The 15664-nt window shown below is 43.8% G+C and overlaps 1 protein-coding gene and 1 long non-coding RNA gene across 2 annotated transcripts; one reads left to right on the top strand and one right to left on the bottom strand.

The window, feature by feature from the left end:
• The first annotated feature begins 1819 nt into the window (after positions 1–1819).
• CCN3 (cellular communication network factor 3) lies at positions 1820–8239 on the top strand. The gene is made up of 4 exons (XM_063421106.1): positions 1820–2340; positions 2653–2904; positions 4872–5080; positions 7051–8239. The coding sequence occupies exons 1-4, from the start codon at positions 1944–1946 to the stop codon at positions 7345–7347; spliced, it is 1155 nt and encodes a 384-aa protein (XP_063277176.1). The 5' UTR covers positions 1820–1943; the 3' UTR covers positions 7348–8239.
• LOC134563313 (uncharacterized) lies at positions 7188–15303 on the bottom strand. Its single transcript, XR_010083349.1, has 3 exons — positions 15245–15303; positions 9615–9707; positions 7188–7327 (listed from the first exon to the last, which is right to left on the bottom strand). It is a non-coding gene; the product is annotated as an uncharacterized LOC134563313 (long non-coding RNA).
• Between the last annotated feature and the right edge of the window lie 361 nt (positions 15304–15664).

Here is a 15664-nt window from a genome sequence, read left to right as displayed (position 1 = left end):
CATGAACACATGGAGTGTTCATAAATAAATAGAGCTTTGATAATTTATTAAGTTAAATGTGTAAAAGAGGGGGTTTTTTTCCAAATTAAGTATGCTGGCAAATATTTTTTTCATTTCTTTGACTTTTCCTGCAGTTTCATGTGGTGAAATCTTTGTTTAGACACTAGAAGATATTTAACAGCGGTGTGAAGTTATCTCATTGAAAAGTAAGGAAACTTTCAGTGACTGTGAATGGTTATCAGCACTGAAAACCTCAGCAGATTTCACAAACAGACAGATGGGCAAAAACAAGTCTTGTATGTGCCCTCTGGCTTACAGGCTTGTTTCTGGGAAACTACAAAAACAGCATTTCTTCTTTTCAGCAAATCTTCATGCCTGGCCAAGAGCACTGGTAATTCTGCTCACAAGCAAGGTGCTGTAAAAAGTGGCTGCACTGACTGCCTAATTCAGAGATGAAGAAAAGAAGCAAGGAAAAAAAAAAAAAAAAAGGAGATAAGGAAAGCAAAATGACCTGTTAGGCAGAGGATGACTCAAACAACCTCAAACTCATACCCAACCTGCTAAAAATGTTTGAACAATCCAATGTTCCCCTTGGCTGGTCATGCTGTTTGTGACTGAGAAAATGAAGGGCCAATACACATCCAGAGATGACACAGATTACATGTGCCTGCACCAGTGAAGTCTGCTTTCCCCAGAACGCCAGGCTTTTCCAGAAATCCTGCTGTTGCCACACAGCTTCAAGGAAAGAATGGTCATTGTTGTCCAACCTCAAACTTCTGCCTTGCCATTTCTTGTGTTATGTTGACTTCTACTTTGGTATAGAGGTGCAGTAGCCTTGTAAATTCATGAGTACCACTTGTGTCATATCTTAAACTTAAAAGACATCTTGTTTCCACTAGTCTGTTCACAAGTTTTGTTTATTTTTCAAATATTTTCTCTTTAACAAGCTATAACAGAATCCAGTGTGTATTATCTGCCTCAGACAACTAAGGATAAAGAATAGCTGAATCCCAGCAAGGCCCAAGAAGGCTTGCCTTAGGCAGAAGGCAATTCCTGACGAGTAAAACTCGTTAACAGATTTAGTCTCCCATACACTTGGCCTTAAATCTGTCCTGCACATGCTAAAATAACAGCACAGAGCAGTGGAATTACTTCTACAAAGCATTCCTGAGGCCAGCCTGTTGGCTCTGTATCCCCTGCGGTTGCACACACCATGGAGGCACTGAACAGCCTGTGACCACTCCAACGCACCGTGTTGGAAGAGCAGGAAGGATTCCCTGTGCAACATCTGGTTCGCATCAGCTGATACACCTGCACCTCTCCAGTAAAGGGCAGTGCCCGCGACTCAAAACTGAAGCGACCACCAAGCCCAAAACGCTTCCCCGCCGGGGCCAGGAGCTGTGGTATAGCCCCGAGAGGGTTTGGCTTTGTCTCCAGCGCCAGGCGCTGCCCAGCCACGCCGGCGGTGCCAGAGACCGCGGAGCGGCCGGGCAGAGCTGCGAGGCAGCGCCGTGACCCCTTCGGCGTGTGGCCCGTGTGGGGTGGGAAGGGAGCCTTAGGGACCGGCTGAGGGCAGCAGTCCCTCGGAGCCAGCACTGGGCCAGCCCGACCACCGGGCAGGGGCCGGCTCTGTCCCGGGGCTCCGGTCCCGCTCCACGCACCGCCCCGGGCAGAGGGGTCGCGCCCGGCGCCGGGCAGGGCAGGGCAGGGCAGAGCAGGGCAGGGCAGGGCAGAGCAGGGCAGGGCCGGGTCTCGGCGCCGCCGGGGCAGGTGGCGCAGGGAGCGGGGGCCCGGCCGGCCTCCATCTCCCCCCCCCAGCTCCCCGCCCCCGGCCCGCGCTGCCCGCCGAGCGGGGGTGGTGGCGGAGGGGGGTCCCCGACCGCCTCTATAAAAGCTGCCGCAATGGCTCTGCCGGCAGAGCCGGGCAGGCGGCGGCCGGGACTATGGCGAAGGGCGGCGGGCACGACCTGCCCGCCCTGCTGCTGCTCCTCCTCCTCCTCCTCCGGCCGTGCGAGGCAAGTGCGGGGCGCCCCGCGGGCCCGGCGGACGGGGAGAACCGGCGGCCGGTCCGGGCCCGTGACCCGGGCCCCGGGGCCGCTCTGTCCCCGCAGGCGAGCGGCCGGGAGCCGGCGTGTCCCCGTTCGTGCGACGGGCGCTGCCCGGCCGAGCCGCCGCGCTGCGCCCCGGGCGTGCCCGCCGTGCTGGACGGCTGCTCCTGCTGCCCCGTGTGCGCCCGGCAGCGCGGCGAGCGCTGCTCCGCGCTGCTGCCCTGCGACCACAGCAGCGGCCTCTACTGCGACCGCGGCCCCGGGGACGGCGCGGCCGCCGGCATCTGCATGGGTAGGTGGCAGCGGCTGCATGGGTGGATGGCGGCTGCATGGGTGGGTGGCGGCGGCTGCATGGGCAGGGGCGGCGGGACGGCCCCGCATGCGGCGGCCCTCGGGGGGCGGCGGGGAGACCCTCCCCGGGCCGGGCTCGCCGCGGGGTCCGCTGCGGGTGTCGCTGCCCCGCCGTTCCCCGCCTGTCCTCCGGCGAAGCGGCCGCTCCGCAGCATCTCCAGGGCTGCCCTGATGCCCCGCGGCCGCCGAGGGGCTGGGAGGGCCGGGGAGTGTCCGAGTGCCCCCTGCGAAATGCCTCACCTTTCCCCGCTAGTGCTGGAAGGAGACAACTGCGTGTTTGATGGGATGATTTACCGCAATGGGGAGACGTTCCAGCCCAGCTGCAAGTACCAGTGCACCTGCCGCGACGGCCAGATCGGCTGCCTGCCCCGCTGCAACCTGGACCTGCTGCTCCCCGGGCCCGACTGCCCCTTCCCCAGGAAAGTCGAAGTCCCTGGAGAGTGCTGTGAGAAGTGGGTCTGCGACCCTGACGATGAAGCGATTTTGGGAGGTTTTGCTATGGCTGGTGAGGAAACTGAAATTAATTATCATAGCCATTGTGAGCAGGAGGTGATATCATCATGAAAATATCCACAGGATTGCCAGATCTAAGGCATACTGCTTGTTCGGTCGGGTTTCTGTTCTGGTCTTTTTTCTGACCTAGTGTCAACAGGTGTACCAGTGTTTATGAACAAAGGCAGAGCTCAACAGGTAAAAGAAAGATTCAGAGGATGAATATGCATAGCAGGTTTAAAAGTTAATTGAGTTAGTTCCCAATTTTTAAATTTCTGTTTATCTGGTACACATTAGTTCTGTGACCAGAAGAAAACAAGGATAAGATCCTAATCCTCCAAACATTCTCACACCAAGAAAAAAAAAAAAAACATAAAAGAAGCTGCACTCTTGCTAGTTGCTCTGCAAGAATATCTTACAACATATATATGCACATATATATACACATATATACACACATATATATATACAACTGTTATAACAGCTTAGTCTAAAAGACTTTTCCCCCCCTGAATTCTGCAACTATTACAAGAGGTCAGTGTGGTAGCTAAAATGTCCGTGAATTCCAGCCTGTCTGTGCTAGAGAGCTCATGTTTATTGATGGCATTAATAACATTATAGAGTAATTGTAGAGGCAGTGGTTATAAACTTAGTGAATGGATTTGTAAGAAAACCCAACCCATTCCAAAGTGCAGAACTCAGGCTTTTAAAAAAGCTAGATAATATTTTTCCCTTTTTCAAATTTTCCCTATATTCATTTTTTCTACTGAATTATGTCTCCATCCCCTTTAAATTATACTATTAGTTCAACATGAATTTTCATAACTTTCTGGTAAGAGTGGAGGGCACTGCATTCTCTTCCAGTCACTGCTCTTTGTGATCTTGTGCAGTTAGTTTTGCCAAAACTCAGCTAATCCATTTAAAAACAAGTGAGAAAGGATTGAGGAAGAAAAGCTCAAGTAGATTTTCAGTGTGCTATGAAGTGTTAGGTGGAAAGCACATAAGATGTAAACAGAAAGTCTGACACTTTTCTATTACCTTTCCTTTTCTTCAATTTGTCTGACACTGACAGGCTAATCCATAAGATGCCTACAGATAAATTGTCTGCCTTCTTTTAGCAATGGCCATCCCTCTTGGGAGGCCACCTTTTTTGGATCTTTACAATTCCAAAGGCAGGAAGGCCATTGTGGAGGACTTTAACAGCAAGAGCTATGACTGACAGCTCAGTTGTGTTGTCCTCTTCTATTTGCTCCTGTGCTAATCAGTGAACCAAACTAAGCCTTAGCAATGTTTGCACAGTGCAGGTTTACACTGCCAGGAGGGCAGGACGGTGGTCAGACTCAACCATGGCTTGTAGTACCTGTGAGAGCTCCTGGAAATGGCTTCCCTCCTGCCTCCCTGCCATCTCCCTGGCTGTAGTCTGTCAATAATTGACAAGATGGGGTGACTTTATGGCTCTCAGGAGTAAAAGGACTTTAGTTCCATGCTGTTTATTAGTTTAGATAAAAATTTCAGCCTCTCTCAAGACATACTAAATATAAATGTGAATATTAATATTAATGTAAATATTAATGTCAATGTAAATGTAAATATATATAAATACATAGCTTTAGAACAGATTTGTTACATATTTCCATTAGAAAGAGTGAAGAATAAAAAATTATTAGGGTTCTAAACTGGTTTAAAAGTTGGCAGTAATTCTTCCAGCTGTGGACTTGAGTGAACAGAATTTAAATGCTTTGCTGATTACACTAATATGCACTTTTCTGGTTTGGGGCTTTTTTTTTTTAGATACAGGAAGTTGCTACTCAGGATTCCTAAAAAGGCAGCTTTTTAAGTTTCTGAATCCTGTCAAAAGCATGGATTTTGAACCTTGCTTTGTCTCACACGTTCGTTCCCAGATATGATAGAGCTCAATTAAATAGTGAGGTTTCATGTGAGTTTTTCTTGTAATAAAGTTCTGTGGGGTTTTGTCTCCAGCCTACAGGCAAGAGGCCACACTCGGGGTTGATGTGTCAGATTCAAGTGCCAATTGCATTGAGCAGACAACAGAATGGAGTGCGTGTTCCAAGAGCTGTGGAATGGGCTTTTCCACCCGTGTCACCAACAGGAATCAACAGTGTGAAATGGTGAAGCAGACACGGCTTTGCATGATAAGACCTTGTGAAAATGAAGAGTCATCTGATAAGGTACGCTGCAGAGAGCAAGGCAAGGCAGCAGAATCTCTTCAGCTCTAATTTCAAGGTTGCAGTATTATGGTCTGCAATGGTCCAGATGCAACTGTACATAAATACACCTTCTAGCACAAATGCAGCAAGCTGAGTGGTTTTGGTAAAGCATTAGACTTGCTGTGTTTGCTCAGCAGCTTTGTGCTGCACCTCCAGCAGGTCAAGGGAGCTGATTCTGCCCCTCTGCTCCACTCTGGTGAGACTCCCCAGAGCACTGTGTCCAGCTCTGGGGCCCTCAGGAAAGACATGAGCTTATTGGAGTTAACCCAGAGGAGAGCCACCAAGGACTGGAGCACCTCCCCTATGTAGTAAAGCTAAGAAAGTTGGAGCTGTTTGGTTTGGAGGAGAGGAGGCTTTGGGGAGACCCTACAACCCCTTCCAGTGCCTAAAGGGGGCCTATGAGAAAGGTGGGAACAGCCTTGTAGTAGGGCCTGTTGTGGTCAGACAAGGGCTAATGATTTTAAACTAAAAGAGGTAAATACAGACTAGATACAAGGAAGAAATTTTGTGCCATGGGGTGAGACACTGGAACAGGTTGCCCAGGGAGGTGGTCAATGCCCCATTCCCAAAAATGTTCAAGGTCAGACTGGACAGTGCTCTCAACAACTTGAAGCAGATGTCCCTGCTCATTGCAGGGGGGTTGGACTGGATAACCTTTAAAGGTCCTTTTCAACCCAAACTGGTCTATGATTCTATGATAATTTAAGTCATCCCAAAGAGATCACAGGTATTGCATGTGCAGGTTGACAATTCCCACTGTCTAACTTCTCCCACAAATGCAACTGTACCACCTGTACCCTGAACATCAGAGTTGCTTCAGTGATACAGAGTTGGATATATCAGATTTCTAGTCTGTTGAGCATCTGGAGCAGCAGAGAAATGTGTGAAATGTCTGCTTGATAAATTAAGCTTTATCTTAATCCTTATGATTTTTTTCCCCAAACCAAACCCAACACTGACATTTCTGATTTTTTTTAAAATATGTATCTAAAGGAGAAGACTTTTTTACCTCTACACATTATGCAAGTGTTTCTATCAGGGAGAATAACATGTAGCTAGGTAAGGGGCCCATCAATATAGCTAACGTTCTGAGTGTTGAAAAGCATTCTAAGGCCTTTGCTGAATAGTCTCTGCAGTTTTAAATACCATGTTTTGTAAAGGATATGAAACATGTGGGAGGAGTTGAGGAGATTACAAGAATGATCAAAGGCCTAAAAAACATGTTCACCTCGGGAAAACCAGATAGAACTGAACTTCTTCTGAATGCAAGGGAAGAGAGATGTGTTCTCATAACTGTTTTCAGATTTTGCAGCCTGTTTTGAGTCTATGGGGGATACAACAAGAAATGGTGAGTTTAGACTGCTTAAAAATTAGGACATGAGTGAAAATGTTCCAGACAGTAAGAAAAGTGAACTCTTGGGGTTTTCTGGGGCAGATGTGGAGTCTCTATCATTGAAGTTAGTTGATCATTTGGTAAAAATAATATGGCTAGGGCTGGTTGGGCCTTGAGTCACAGGAATGGGTGATGACTTTTGCAGTTCATTTTACCCCTATATACCCCCTGAATCTAGTCCTGTAACTGGCTCATTTGACTTGCTGATTCTCTGATGGAACTACACCAGCCTGAGAAGTTTTTCAGTAGAGTATAGTTTCTTAATGAGCGTAGACTGGGCTTGTCTCAGATGACAAGTGTGGATTTTCATTATTTGTCTTTCATTACTGGTCCAGTATCACACTGGTGTCGAAGAACAGATCCTGCAGGTGTCACCTGTAGGTAACTACTGAAACACTTTCAGAGTCTTCTTGCTGTTGAGTGAATAAGGACAACAAATTTAAATTTTCATAGTAGACCTGTATCTTTGCATGTCAGTTGTTAAATGCTATGTGTCTTACGCAGTGATGTATCTCTTGTCTCTTTGTGTTTCTCTCAGAAGGGGAGGAGGTGTATCCGAACGAAGAAGGCGGTGCGGGCTGTTCGCTACGAGTACAAGAACTGCACGAGTGTGCAGGCGTACAGACCCCGCTACTGCGGCGCCTGCGGCGACGGGCGCTGCTGCACCCCGCACAGCACCAAAACCGTGCAGGTGCCCTTCCGCTGCCCCCAGGGCGCCGTCCTGAAGAAGCCGATGATGCTGATCAACACCTGTGTCTGTCACAGCAACTGTCCTCAGGGTAACGTTGTTTTCTTCCAGCCCTTAGATCCCGCGTCTAGTGAAGCAAAAATATGAAAAACGTGAATTAGTGCAAAAAGTACAAGCGGTTAGTACAGAACTTGACCCACAATCAGTGAATGTAACAACTGCATATATGAAACTTCTAAAATATTTTTCAGAATGGTCTTTCAAATTAGGTGCTCTTTTTCCCCATAGTTTATTAAATACCTCATTTTACGTTTTCCCCCTCCAAATGTCATTATGCACTTGAAGGAAATTTTGAACCTTGGACAGAGCCTTTTTCTCCTTGATGGTGGCATAAAGATTACAAAGCTGACAGTTAGACTTTCCCCTTCAGTTGAGGGGATCATGCTGCATGTTTTAGCAGGTTTAAGACTCGGCTTCTTGAGAGTAAATGTATTCCTTGAGGAATACATGATACTGCATCACATAAGCTTCCAGGCTCTTAGCTTCACTTTCCATACCACATATAAACACTCCAGCAATGTTCTTTTTTCTTTCTAATGAAACTCTGTTTTTTGATGACAGTAAAAATCTTACTGATGGAAGTGTTACATTCTTGTGGCTTATAAAGTACCTTCTGTCAATACCTCTGACTCTGAGGATTAAGATTGCACATAGCCCCTGAAATGACATGGGTAAGATCTCTTATCCTGAAGCACAGCAGGCTGATGGTTGACAGCAATTAAATTTCTCTTTGGTAACTTCACTAGCAGTCTAATCCAAAACAAACTGAGGTTGGTGTTGTATAAGAATTTGGTTCTAATCCATGTATGTCTGTAGATATAACTATTTGGATGGAAAAAGAATATATCTGTAAATTCCTCTAAAATACGAACTGTATCATATGGTGCTTCATTTCTTAGTAAGGTGTATATGTAAATAGAAACTGTACATACTGTAATATACCTTCATTAAGTAAATAAACTTTATGTGATTCAAAATATTTTTTCTAAAGTTGTATTTCTTAAACTACCAGCTTTTAACAGCTAAAAGCAATGGGAATAAAAAGGGTCTGCAGACTCCTGAAAAAAAAAAGATGATTTCTTGTGTTATTCTTAATGTACCTCATCATAATCGCTGCAGTAAAAGTCATGCACTGCCTTGCTACAGAGAATAATGAATAATTTGTGGGACACCTATTAGAAAGGAGTTTTCTTTCAGAGTAAGTTAGCCTGGGAGATAGGATAATGTAACTAAGGTTAGTGTGCTCTGAAATATAGAGGTGGTGGTAAAGAATAATTGCACAATTCAGAGCTCACATTTGGGTCTGAACAACTAACAAAGTATTTCATTGGGTCATACAACACTGCAGCCTCACAAAATCAGCCTGTGACCATGTTTGTGTTAGATACTCTAGGCAATACCCTTAAGGAATACGAGCCTGAGGGTGGCAGTTTCATGTATATTAAATCATGTACGTGGCAGGATTGTGCCAATAGGTCCTAAGTACAACAGTGGAGACATGCAGCTACTTTGACTGTGAGGCCCAGTTTGGCCCAGTGTGTGTCTGTTAGCAACAGCAGAGTTAACTTATTCCACAACTGTTCTATAACCATGTGGTAGGAAACGACTCTGTCTTGAGAAAAAAAGGCAGAAAGCCAAATCTTAACGTATTTGGCCTAGTGCTTTACTCCTCTAAAGGAGCTATCAAACTCTGGTTTGGTAATTCCCAAGACACAGGGTGTAATTCAGTAGAAGGTTAAGACTCCTCATTTTAGCCTATAAGCCTAAGGTAAAGATAACTATGACCAAGCATCAACTGCTGATAGGTTTTTAGTAACTTTCAGATTATCCTTGAAATTACGAGGCCCTGGTGCTCATTCAGTTAAGGTTTAGATACATGGGGTCCTCACCTGGGCTCTTGCATGTCTTTCCCCATTAACTGCACCAATGATGAATTTCTCTGTAGTCATTCTGTTGTTATCAACACATTCCTGCCTGCCTTATGCTTTTCAAACAGCTGGAACAAGACTCTCTTTGTGCATACGTGTAACACTACCTACCCTTACACAGTTTAATTCCTAATCATAGAATCATGGAATAGCTTAGGTTGGAGGGGATCTTTAAGGGTCATCTGGTCCAACTCCCCCTCAAAATAAGCAGGGACATCTTCCACTGCTTCAGGTTGCTCAGAGTCCTGGAAATTAAATGTTTCCAGGGATGGGGATCTACCACCTCCCTGGCCAACCTGTTCCAGTGTCTCACTACCCTCATTAAGCAAACTATCTTCCTTCTATCTAGTCTGAATCTATCTCTTTTAGCTTAAAACTCCTCTCTCTCAGCCTTTCCTCAGAAGAGAAGTGTTCCATCCCTCTCACCCGTTTTGTGACTCTCCATCTTCTAATGTAACACCTTCTGTGCTAGGAAATGCCAAGACCTAGACAGGACATGGCCAGGACTCCTCAAAGCAGCTGAGAAGAGATTAAGGAGTAGATGAGAATCCAGAAGAGATGGAAAAAGGGTTTTTTTAAACCACTTGCACCCCACATTTCCTCCTGCTTCCCTCCTCCACCCCAAAAACCAGGCTAGTTTGTGCAATGCTTCTCTAATATAATACAAGCTATCAAATACTTCTCAGGGTCATCTTGCAAATTACAGGCACCTTGGTTTGCAAGAGATCAGATCAACTGCTGAGCAATGCAGCAATAATAGCTGGACAAATTTAAACAGTTTTTGGATTAATAAAACCCAGCCAATCCTGAGACAGATGTAATTAGACAGGAATGCAGTCAACTACAGACTTCCTAGGAAGTAAATTTGTCCACTCTTTTTGACAGTTTCTCTATTCCATCCACACCCAAAGTAATTTATACTTGTGCATCAGCTTATCGTTGCTGCATTGCTTCTTCTCTATCCTTCTGTTTTCTCTTAATATTATCCAGATTTTTATGTCATTCCTTAAGTTTTACTTTCATTGGATCATACAGAGAAAGCACAGGCACCAGGGAGAAGCAGTTCAATAAGTAGCTTCCACTTTGCAGGCAAGTTAAAAATCTCGTCTGGGCTATGAACCTACCGCCCTACATTAAGGTCATCCACTACTCTTGAGTTTGCAGGTTTTCTCCCCCTACAAAGGCAGGAGTTTTATTTCTGATATTTTTGAAGAGATAAATGCAGCTTCCTGCTGGGACTCTTCTTGTGGATTGTCCATCACTTCCTTTGGAAAGGGAAATATGTGCACGATGGCATATGAGTTCAAGAGCAACTTGAGTAACTCCTTTTACCTTATCTCCTACACCATTTTCCCAGCACTTTAAACTACAGTCTGCACTTCAGTAAACCAGTGCCAAAATGCCCCCATAACCTTTCTTAGTGCTGCTGTACCTGATTTCTGCCTCTTTAACCCATTTTGTGAAAAGGCAGCTGCATGGTTATGAGCACTGCAACCTCCACAAAAGAGTAGTGCTATGGTGTTCAAATCCTTGTTAGCCATCCTTATAAAACTACAGCAGTCTCAATGTCTTCTTACGTTACTATAGCAGTCCAGCAGGAAAAAATATCTTTTGGAAGGAACCACGAATGTTTCCTTTGGACAGAAGGAGCCAAAGATCTGATCCAGTTTTACTGTCTTTTAGAATATATACCAATACCAATTCAGTGGCTATTTTTTACCTCAGCTCAACTGATACAGCTTTTCATCTGGTCTCAGTTTGGTTATACACATTTAGATTTGTTTTGCTTTTATATGGACAGTTACTACCTTATACTGTGAGTTAATTTCAGCCTGTTCCTGAAAAATCTTTTTACACTTATTTAATTAAAACTCAACAATGATGTGTCAAACGTGTGAAATTGATATAAAGAAACTCCAATGATAAAATCCTGAACATTTCTGGTGTAAAACTGTGATTTTCCTAAAGAAGCAAAGTTAAACTACTCAGATTGAAATAAATTAAATTATTCAAACATCAGCAATTCATTTTCATATCTCCAAGGATTCATATCTGAGCATTTCAGATATGTATATACCCAGAAATCCTTACATATATTGAGGCAGAATTAAATTGTTTGAAGGATGGGTCCATACAGCAATGTGTACTGAGTGTGTTGATGAAACAAGCACAAAATATGCTGATCAACTAGTTCACCCCATGCTCTCTGAACAAATGTACCCTTCCCTTGCTACTACCAATGAAGAACTGGCCCAAAAATAAGTCACTTAACAGATTTTGGTGTTAACAACTGGTAGGCTAAGTACACCTTCAGGAACAGCTGTTGATGACACCCAGTGTTGCACCCCACAGCACATGGACCCTGAGATGTTTACAGACATTCCAGGACTCTTTCATCTCTAGGACTTCATCAATGCAGCATTCTTCTTGCATTTAATCTGCTTTGAATTTCTCTAGGGCAGCAGCCAAATATATTGAAAATATGTCCCTTTTTTGCCTTCACTGACTGTGTAAGGAGACCAGCTGACAGCCTGCTCACTGATGCCTGACACTGGAGGAAAAACCTCAAAATTAGTAGAATTCTGCAATCGACTTCACTAAGATTATGGCCTCACCCTTTCTGTTCCCCGGTATAACTCCAGGAGTAGGATAATGTAAAATAAAATCTTCAGGAAAAATAGAATATTGCTATTTTTTTTCTTTGTAGTCCAAGCTATACTTTTTCTTCACCCTGTTTTCAATAATTTCTCAATGTATGGGAAGATGGATAGAAAGATATTTATTTACTGTTTATAGTCCTAGTATTTACATGTTATGACAAATGTGAACTTTGTGAAATAGTATTTTATTTCTCTCCTCTGAGAACTACTACAGTGGAAATTATTTTCTTTTTTTTTTAATAATAAAACAATTCTTTTGTACCAAAGCTTTCTGTATTGACTCTTGTTTCAAAAAATCATTCTAGTTAAATCCACCATGCTAGATTTTGTAATATGAGCTGTCTACTGAGGGCAGGAAATTTAGTGTATAATGAGGGAAAATTGTGCTCTGATTTTCTCTTTATCAATCCCAGTTTGTGCATTAAACCTATTCTATGACCAGAGATACTACTCTGATATCAGTTGAGAATTACCATGCAACTGCAACAGGAAGAGCTTAGTTGCAAATATCTGGTAAATATTTTTAATAATAGTTTAAAACTCTGATGTTAAAATTTTTATTTCTATAAGTGTGTATAGTTAGAGCTAAGTCTGTTTCTTAAGTGTTTAAAATCTCATATTCTCCATGGACTGTAGAGGGAGCCCAGCAGATTGCCTGCCAGTGAGCTTGCTGGAGGACAAGAAGTTAATCTCACACTAAGCCTCTTCACTCAGAGAAACAGTACTGAGTAGCCATTGCTGGTCAAGAGACTTAATTGAATGATTTGTAGGTTAGCAAACAGGCAAAAATCCTACTTATTTATATCTCAAGGTGTAGATTTATTCTGCCTTGGACATGCAAATGGTCACAATAAAAAAATGAAGAAAAGTACCCCACTGACCTGAAACTGCTCAGTGTTCATGGATGTTTATTTGGTTGCTGTTATTCTCAATGTCAGAATAAAGTATTTCCCCCAAAGCACATTTCAGTACAGGGCCACCTGGATCTCTGGTCTCATGTTGTCTCTCTTCTTCTGTAGCCTCTCATGCTATCATGCCTAGAGTGTTTTCCATCCTCTTCCATGTTTTTTCTATGCTTTCCTTATCCCACTCCTTATTATTCAATTCCACTGTGCCCTCAAGTGGTAAATTAAGCATGTACATGCATATCTCATTGCCAGAGGCCCTCCCTGTGCACCCCATGCACCCATGCATCCTGCCTTTTCCCTTTCTCCATGAGACCTGCAGCCTTCAGGATGCATGCCGTGTCCATTGCAGTCCATTTGCTTGGAGCTAATTAGAGCCTTTTTTAAGCATTGTCTTTTTTTTTTCCTTCTGGTAAAAGATAAAGGATATTTAGAAGGATATAATAAATTATTTTCTAAAGAAAATAAAGTGTGTTAACTGAGGGAGGTTTGCTCTCCTATGCCTCTGGGTCTGGGTCAGTTAAGACCCAGGCTCAGCACTTCATACTGCTTGATTTGTAGAAATTCAGGAAGAATCCATCCATTAGGCTAAACAGAGGCTTGAGGCTACACATACCTAGGGTTGTGCTCTGATCATCAGGACAGAAGAATTTGTTAGACCCTGTGGGAGAATTGATAGTTTGGATTGTTTGGGCTTCTCTCTCTGTTTTTAATTAAAGAATTGCATTTTAATATAAAGTTGGGAGCTTGTGAAAAGAGGCAAAACCCAGAAATCCTTACATATATCGAGGCAGAATTAAATTCTTTGAACTGCCTTTATATACAAGTATGATCATTGAAATGCTTGAAAAGTTGGACCCTCACCACTTTACAAAACCTGTATTTTTCAGACTGTAACATGTTAGACTGCCTACCTCAGTAATAAAATGCACCTGCAGAGAATGTGAAACTTAATATAATGAAATTATTCTGTATAAAATATTTAGCATTCTGCAGCTTATGCTCTAGCTCTATGGGCTGTGAATTTGCAATTGTACATGAAACCCTATCATTCTGATAATGGATAATGACCGTGTTAAGGGCTGCCTTTGCCACCGCTGCATTGCTTAGAGCAAAGATGGAAGAGCCCATCACTTGGGGCCAGAATTCCCAGCAGTATTTCGCTCCAGATTTACAATGCAGGCTGTGTTTCAGCAGCCCATGGAGAAGGGGGACACCTGGTGGCTCCGGAGCTTTGGGAATCCAAGGACAGCCCTGGGGCCTGCTGGGGATGCATCCGCACAGGAGGAGGGCAGCTGATGAAAACTGCCACTGCTCAGGGAGTCAACAACAGCAGGGGAGGCCAGAAACCCGATTTTTAAATGTATCTAGATTTTTATTAGCATTATGGCAGGGCCCAGCCTCCTCCAGGACCTTGTTTGCTTTCCAGTTAAGTGGGAAAGACATAAAGGATGAAGGGGAGGCCCATTTCTCTAGTTAGTACACAAGGCATTAAAAGCTCAGAATATATGAGCAGCTTCCTCCCCACCACACACACTTTGTGGTAAACCCTGAAAATGAGCCATTTTCTCTTCAGCCACCATCTCCAACCCTAACCACAAAGGCTCTCCTCCTGCTCCTCCTCCTGCTCCTCTCAGCTTTACCCTTTCAAGTCCACTCTCCACTTCAGAGGATCATGTTGCAGAGGAAATGAAGCAATTTGCTTTCTTTTCAGAGAACAGGAGGGATCCACAACAGAGAGGCCTTCAGAGAGCAGAAGGACAAATGAGCCCAGGGATAATGATGGTCTCAGGAATGGTGATTGTTTGCTCCACAGAGAAGTTGCTCTCTGTGCATGATGCAGATGTACTTAAGACAGTCCTACTTCATCTGATTACGACCCCCCTTGTTTTGGATTACAGAGAGGAATCTGGCTTTGCATCTTTTCCTTGGGATGCTTGTGAAGGAAATAACCATCCCTGACCTGCCCTAACCATTATTCAGTGTCACTACCAAATCTTTTCTCTTCCAAGCTGTAATGAACATTTTAGTTTCCCTGTCAGAGTGAAAAAACCCACAAAGGGATCAGTATCTGCAGCCCATCCAAAGTGACAGAACTCCATGAGGAGACAAGGAAGACCAAGAGTCCCAGGGCTTGGCAGTGAGTCCATGCCCTTCCTCCCAGGGACTTGGCACACCAGAAAAAAAACCAAAAAAGAGTGAAGTTTTTGGTGCAATCTTCAGGCCGTCAGAAGTGGGAGGAGAGAGGGAAGGGCCAAGGAATTGTTTTGAGAAACAGGAAAAGCCTCAAGGCAGCTGCAGCTGTTACCTGAAATTCTTTGCAGTTATCTGTGTTCTTCTGTTTAAGCTTATCTGGGCTTTTGATTCCTGCAATGAACTGATATATTTTTGCTTTAATTCACATATTTTCAGCATTGTAAAGCCTCTCCCCAACTAAAAAAGCAAAAAAAACTCTTGAAATGCAAGTGCTGAACATTACCCAGCTTTTTACCATTTCCACGAAAAGAGGTTTTCCAGAGGTTTTCCAGATTTACCACGAGGGGGAGGCAGCTGAAAAAATATGAGACATCTGTTCTCAGAACTCGTTTTTGATGAAAAAACACTGAGACATCCACAGAAAGAGTGCAAGCAAATCTGTTTTCAGCCTTAAGGAAAATGTTAGTCTTTTTATGTGTATTATCAATTCATATACTTTCAAGTAAAGTTTGGGAGTCTTTAAAATCTTATTAACTGTAGTTAGGATAAAATTCAACATTTCCCAGAGGAAGGATATGTGCTAATGGAAGTGATGCTTTTGCTTTTAGATAGAAAGTGAAACAATAGAAATTGCTTCTCCAGAACTTAAATGAACCCACAAACACATGCTGCATGATTCATATTAAGTAGATTAAAAAATCTTTCTAAATTTTAC

The sequence above is a fragment of the Prinia subflava genome, chromosome 1 (assembly GCF_021018805.1).
Source record: "Prinia subflava isolate CZ2003 ecotype Zambia chromosome 1, Cam_Psub_1.2, whole genome shotgun sequence".
NCBI lineage: Eukaryota > Metazoa > Chordata > Aves > Passeriformes > Cisticolidae > Prinia > Prinia subflava.
The sequence above is the reverse complement of the archived record's forward strand: the minus strand, read 5'-3'. Positions and strand labels throughout refer to the sequence as shown.

Coding starts and splice junctions, on each gene's coding strand:
- CCN3 (XM_063421106.1), top strand. CDS start 1,944: ATGGCGAAGGGCGGCGGGCACGACCTGCCCGCCCTGCTGCTGCTCCTC. Junction 2,905..4,871: donor GGGAGGTTTTGCTATGGCTG/GTGAGGAAACTG, acceptor TTTTGTCTCCAG/CCTACAGGCAAGAGGCCACA. Junction 5,081..7,050: donor ATGAAGAGTCATCTGATAAG/GTACGCTGCAGA, acceptor TGTTTCTCTCAG/AAGGGGAGGAGGTGTATCCG.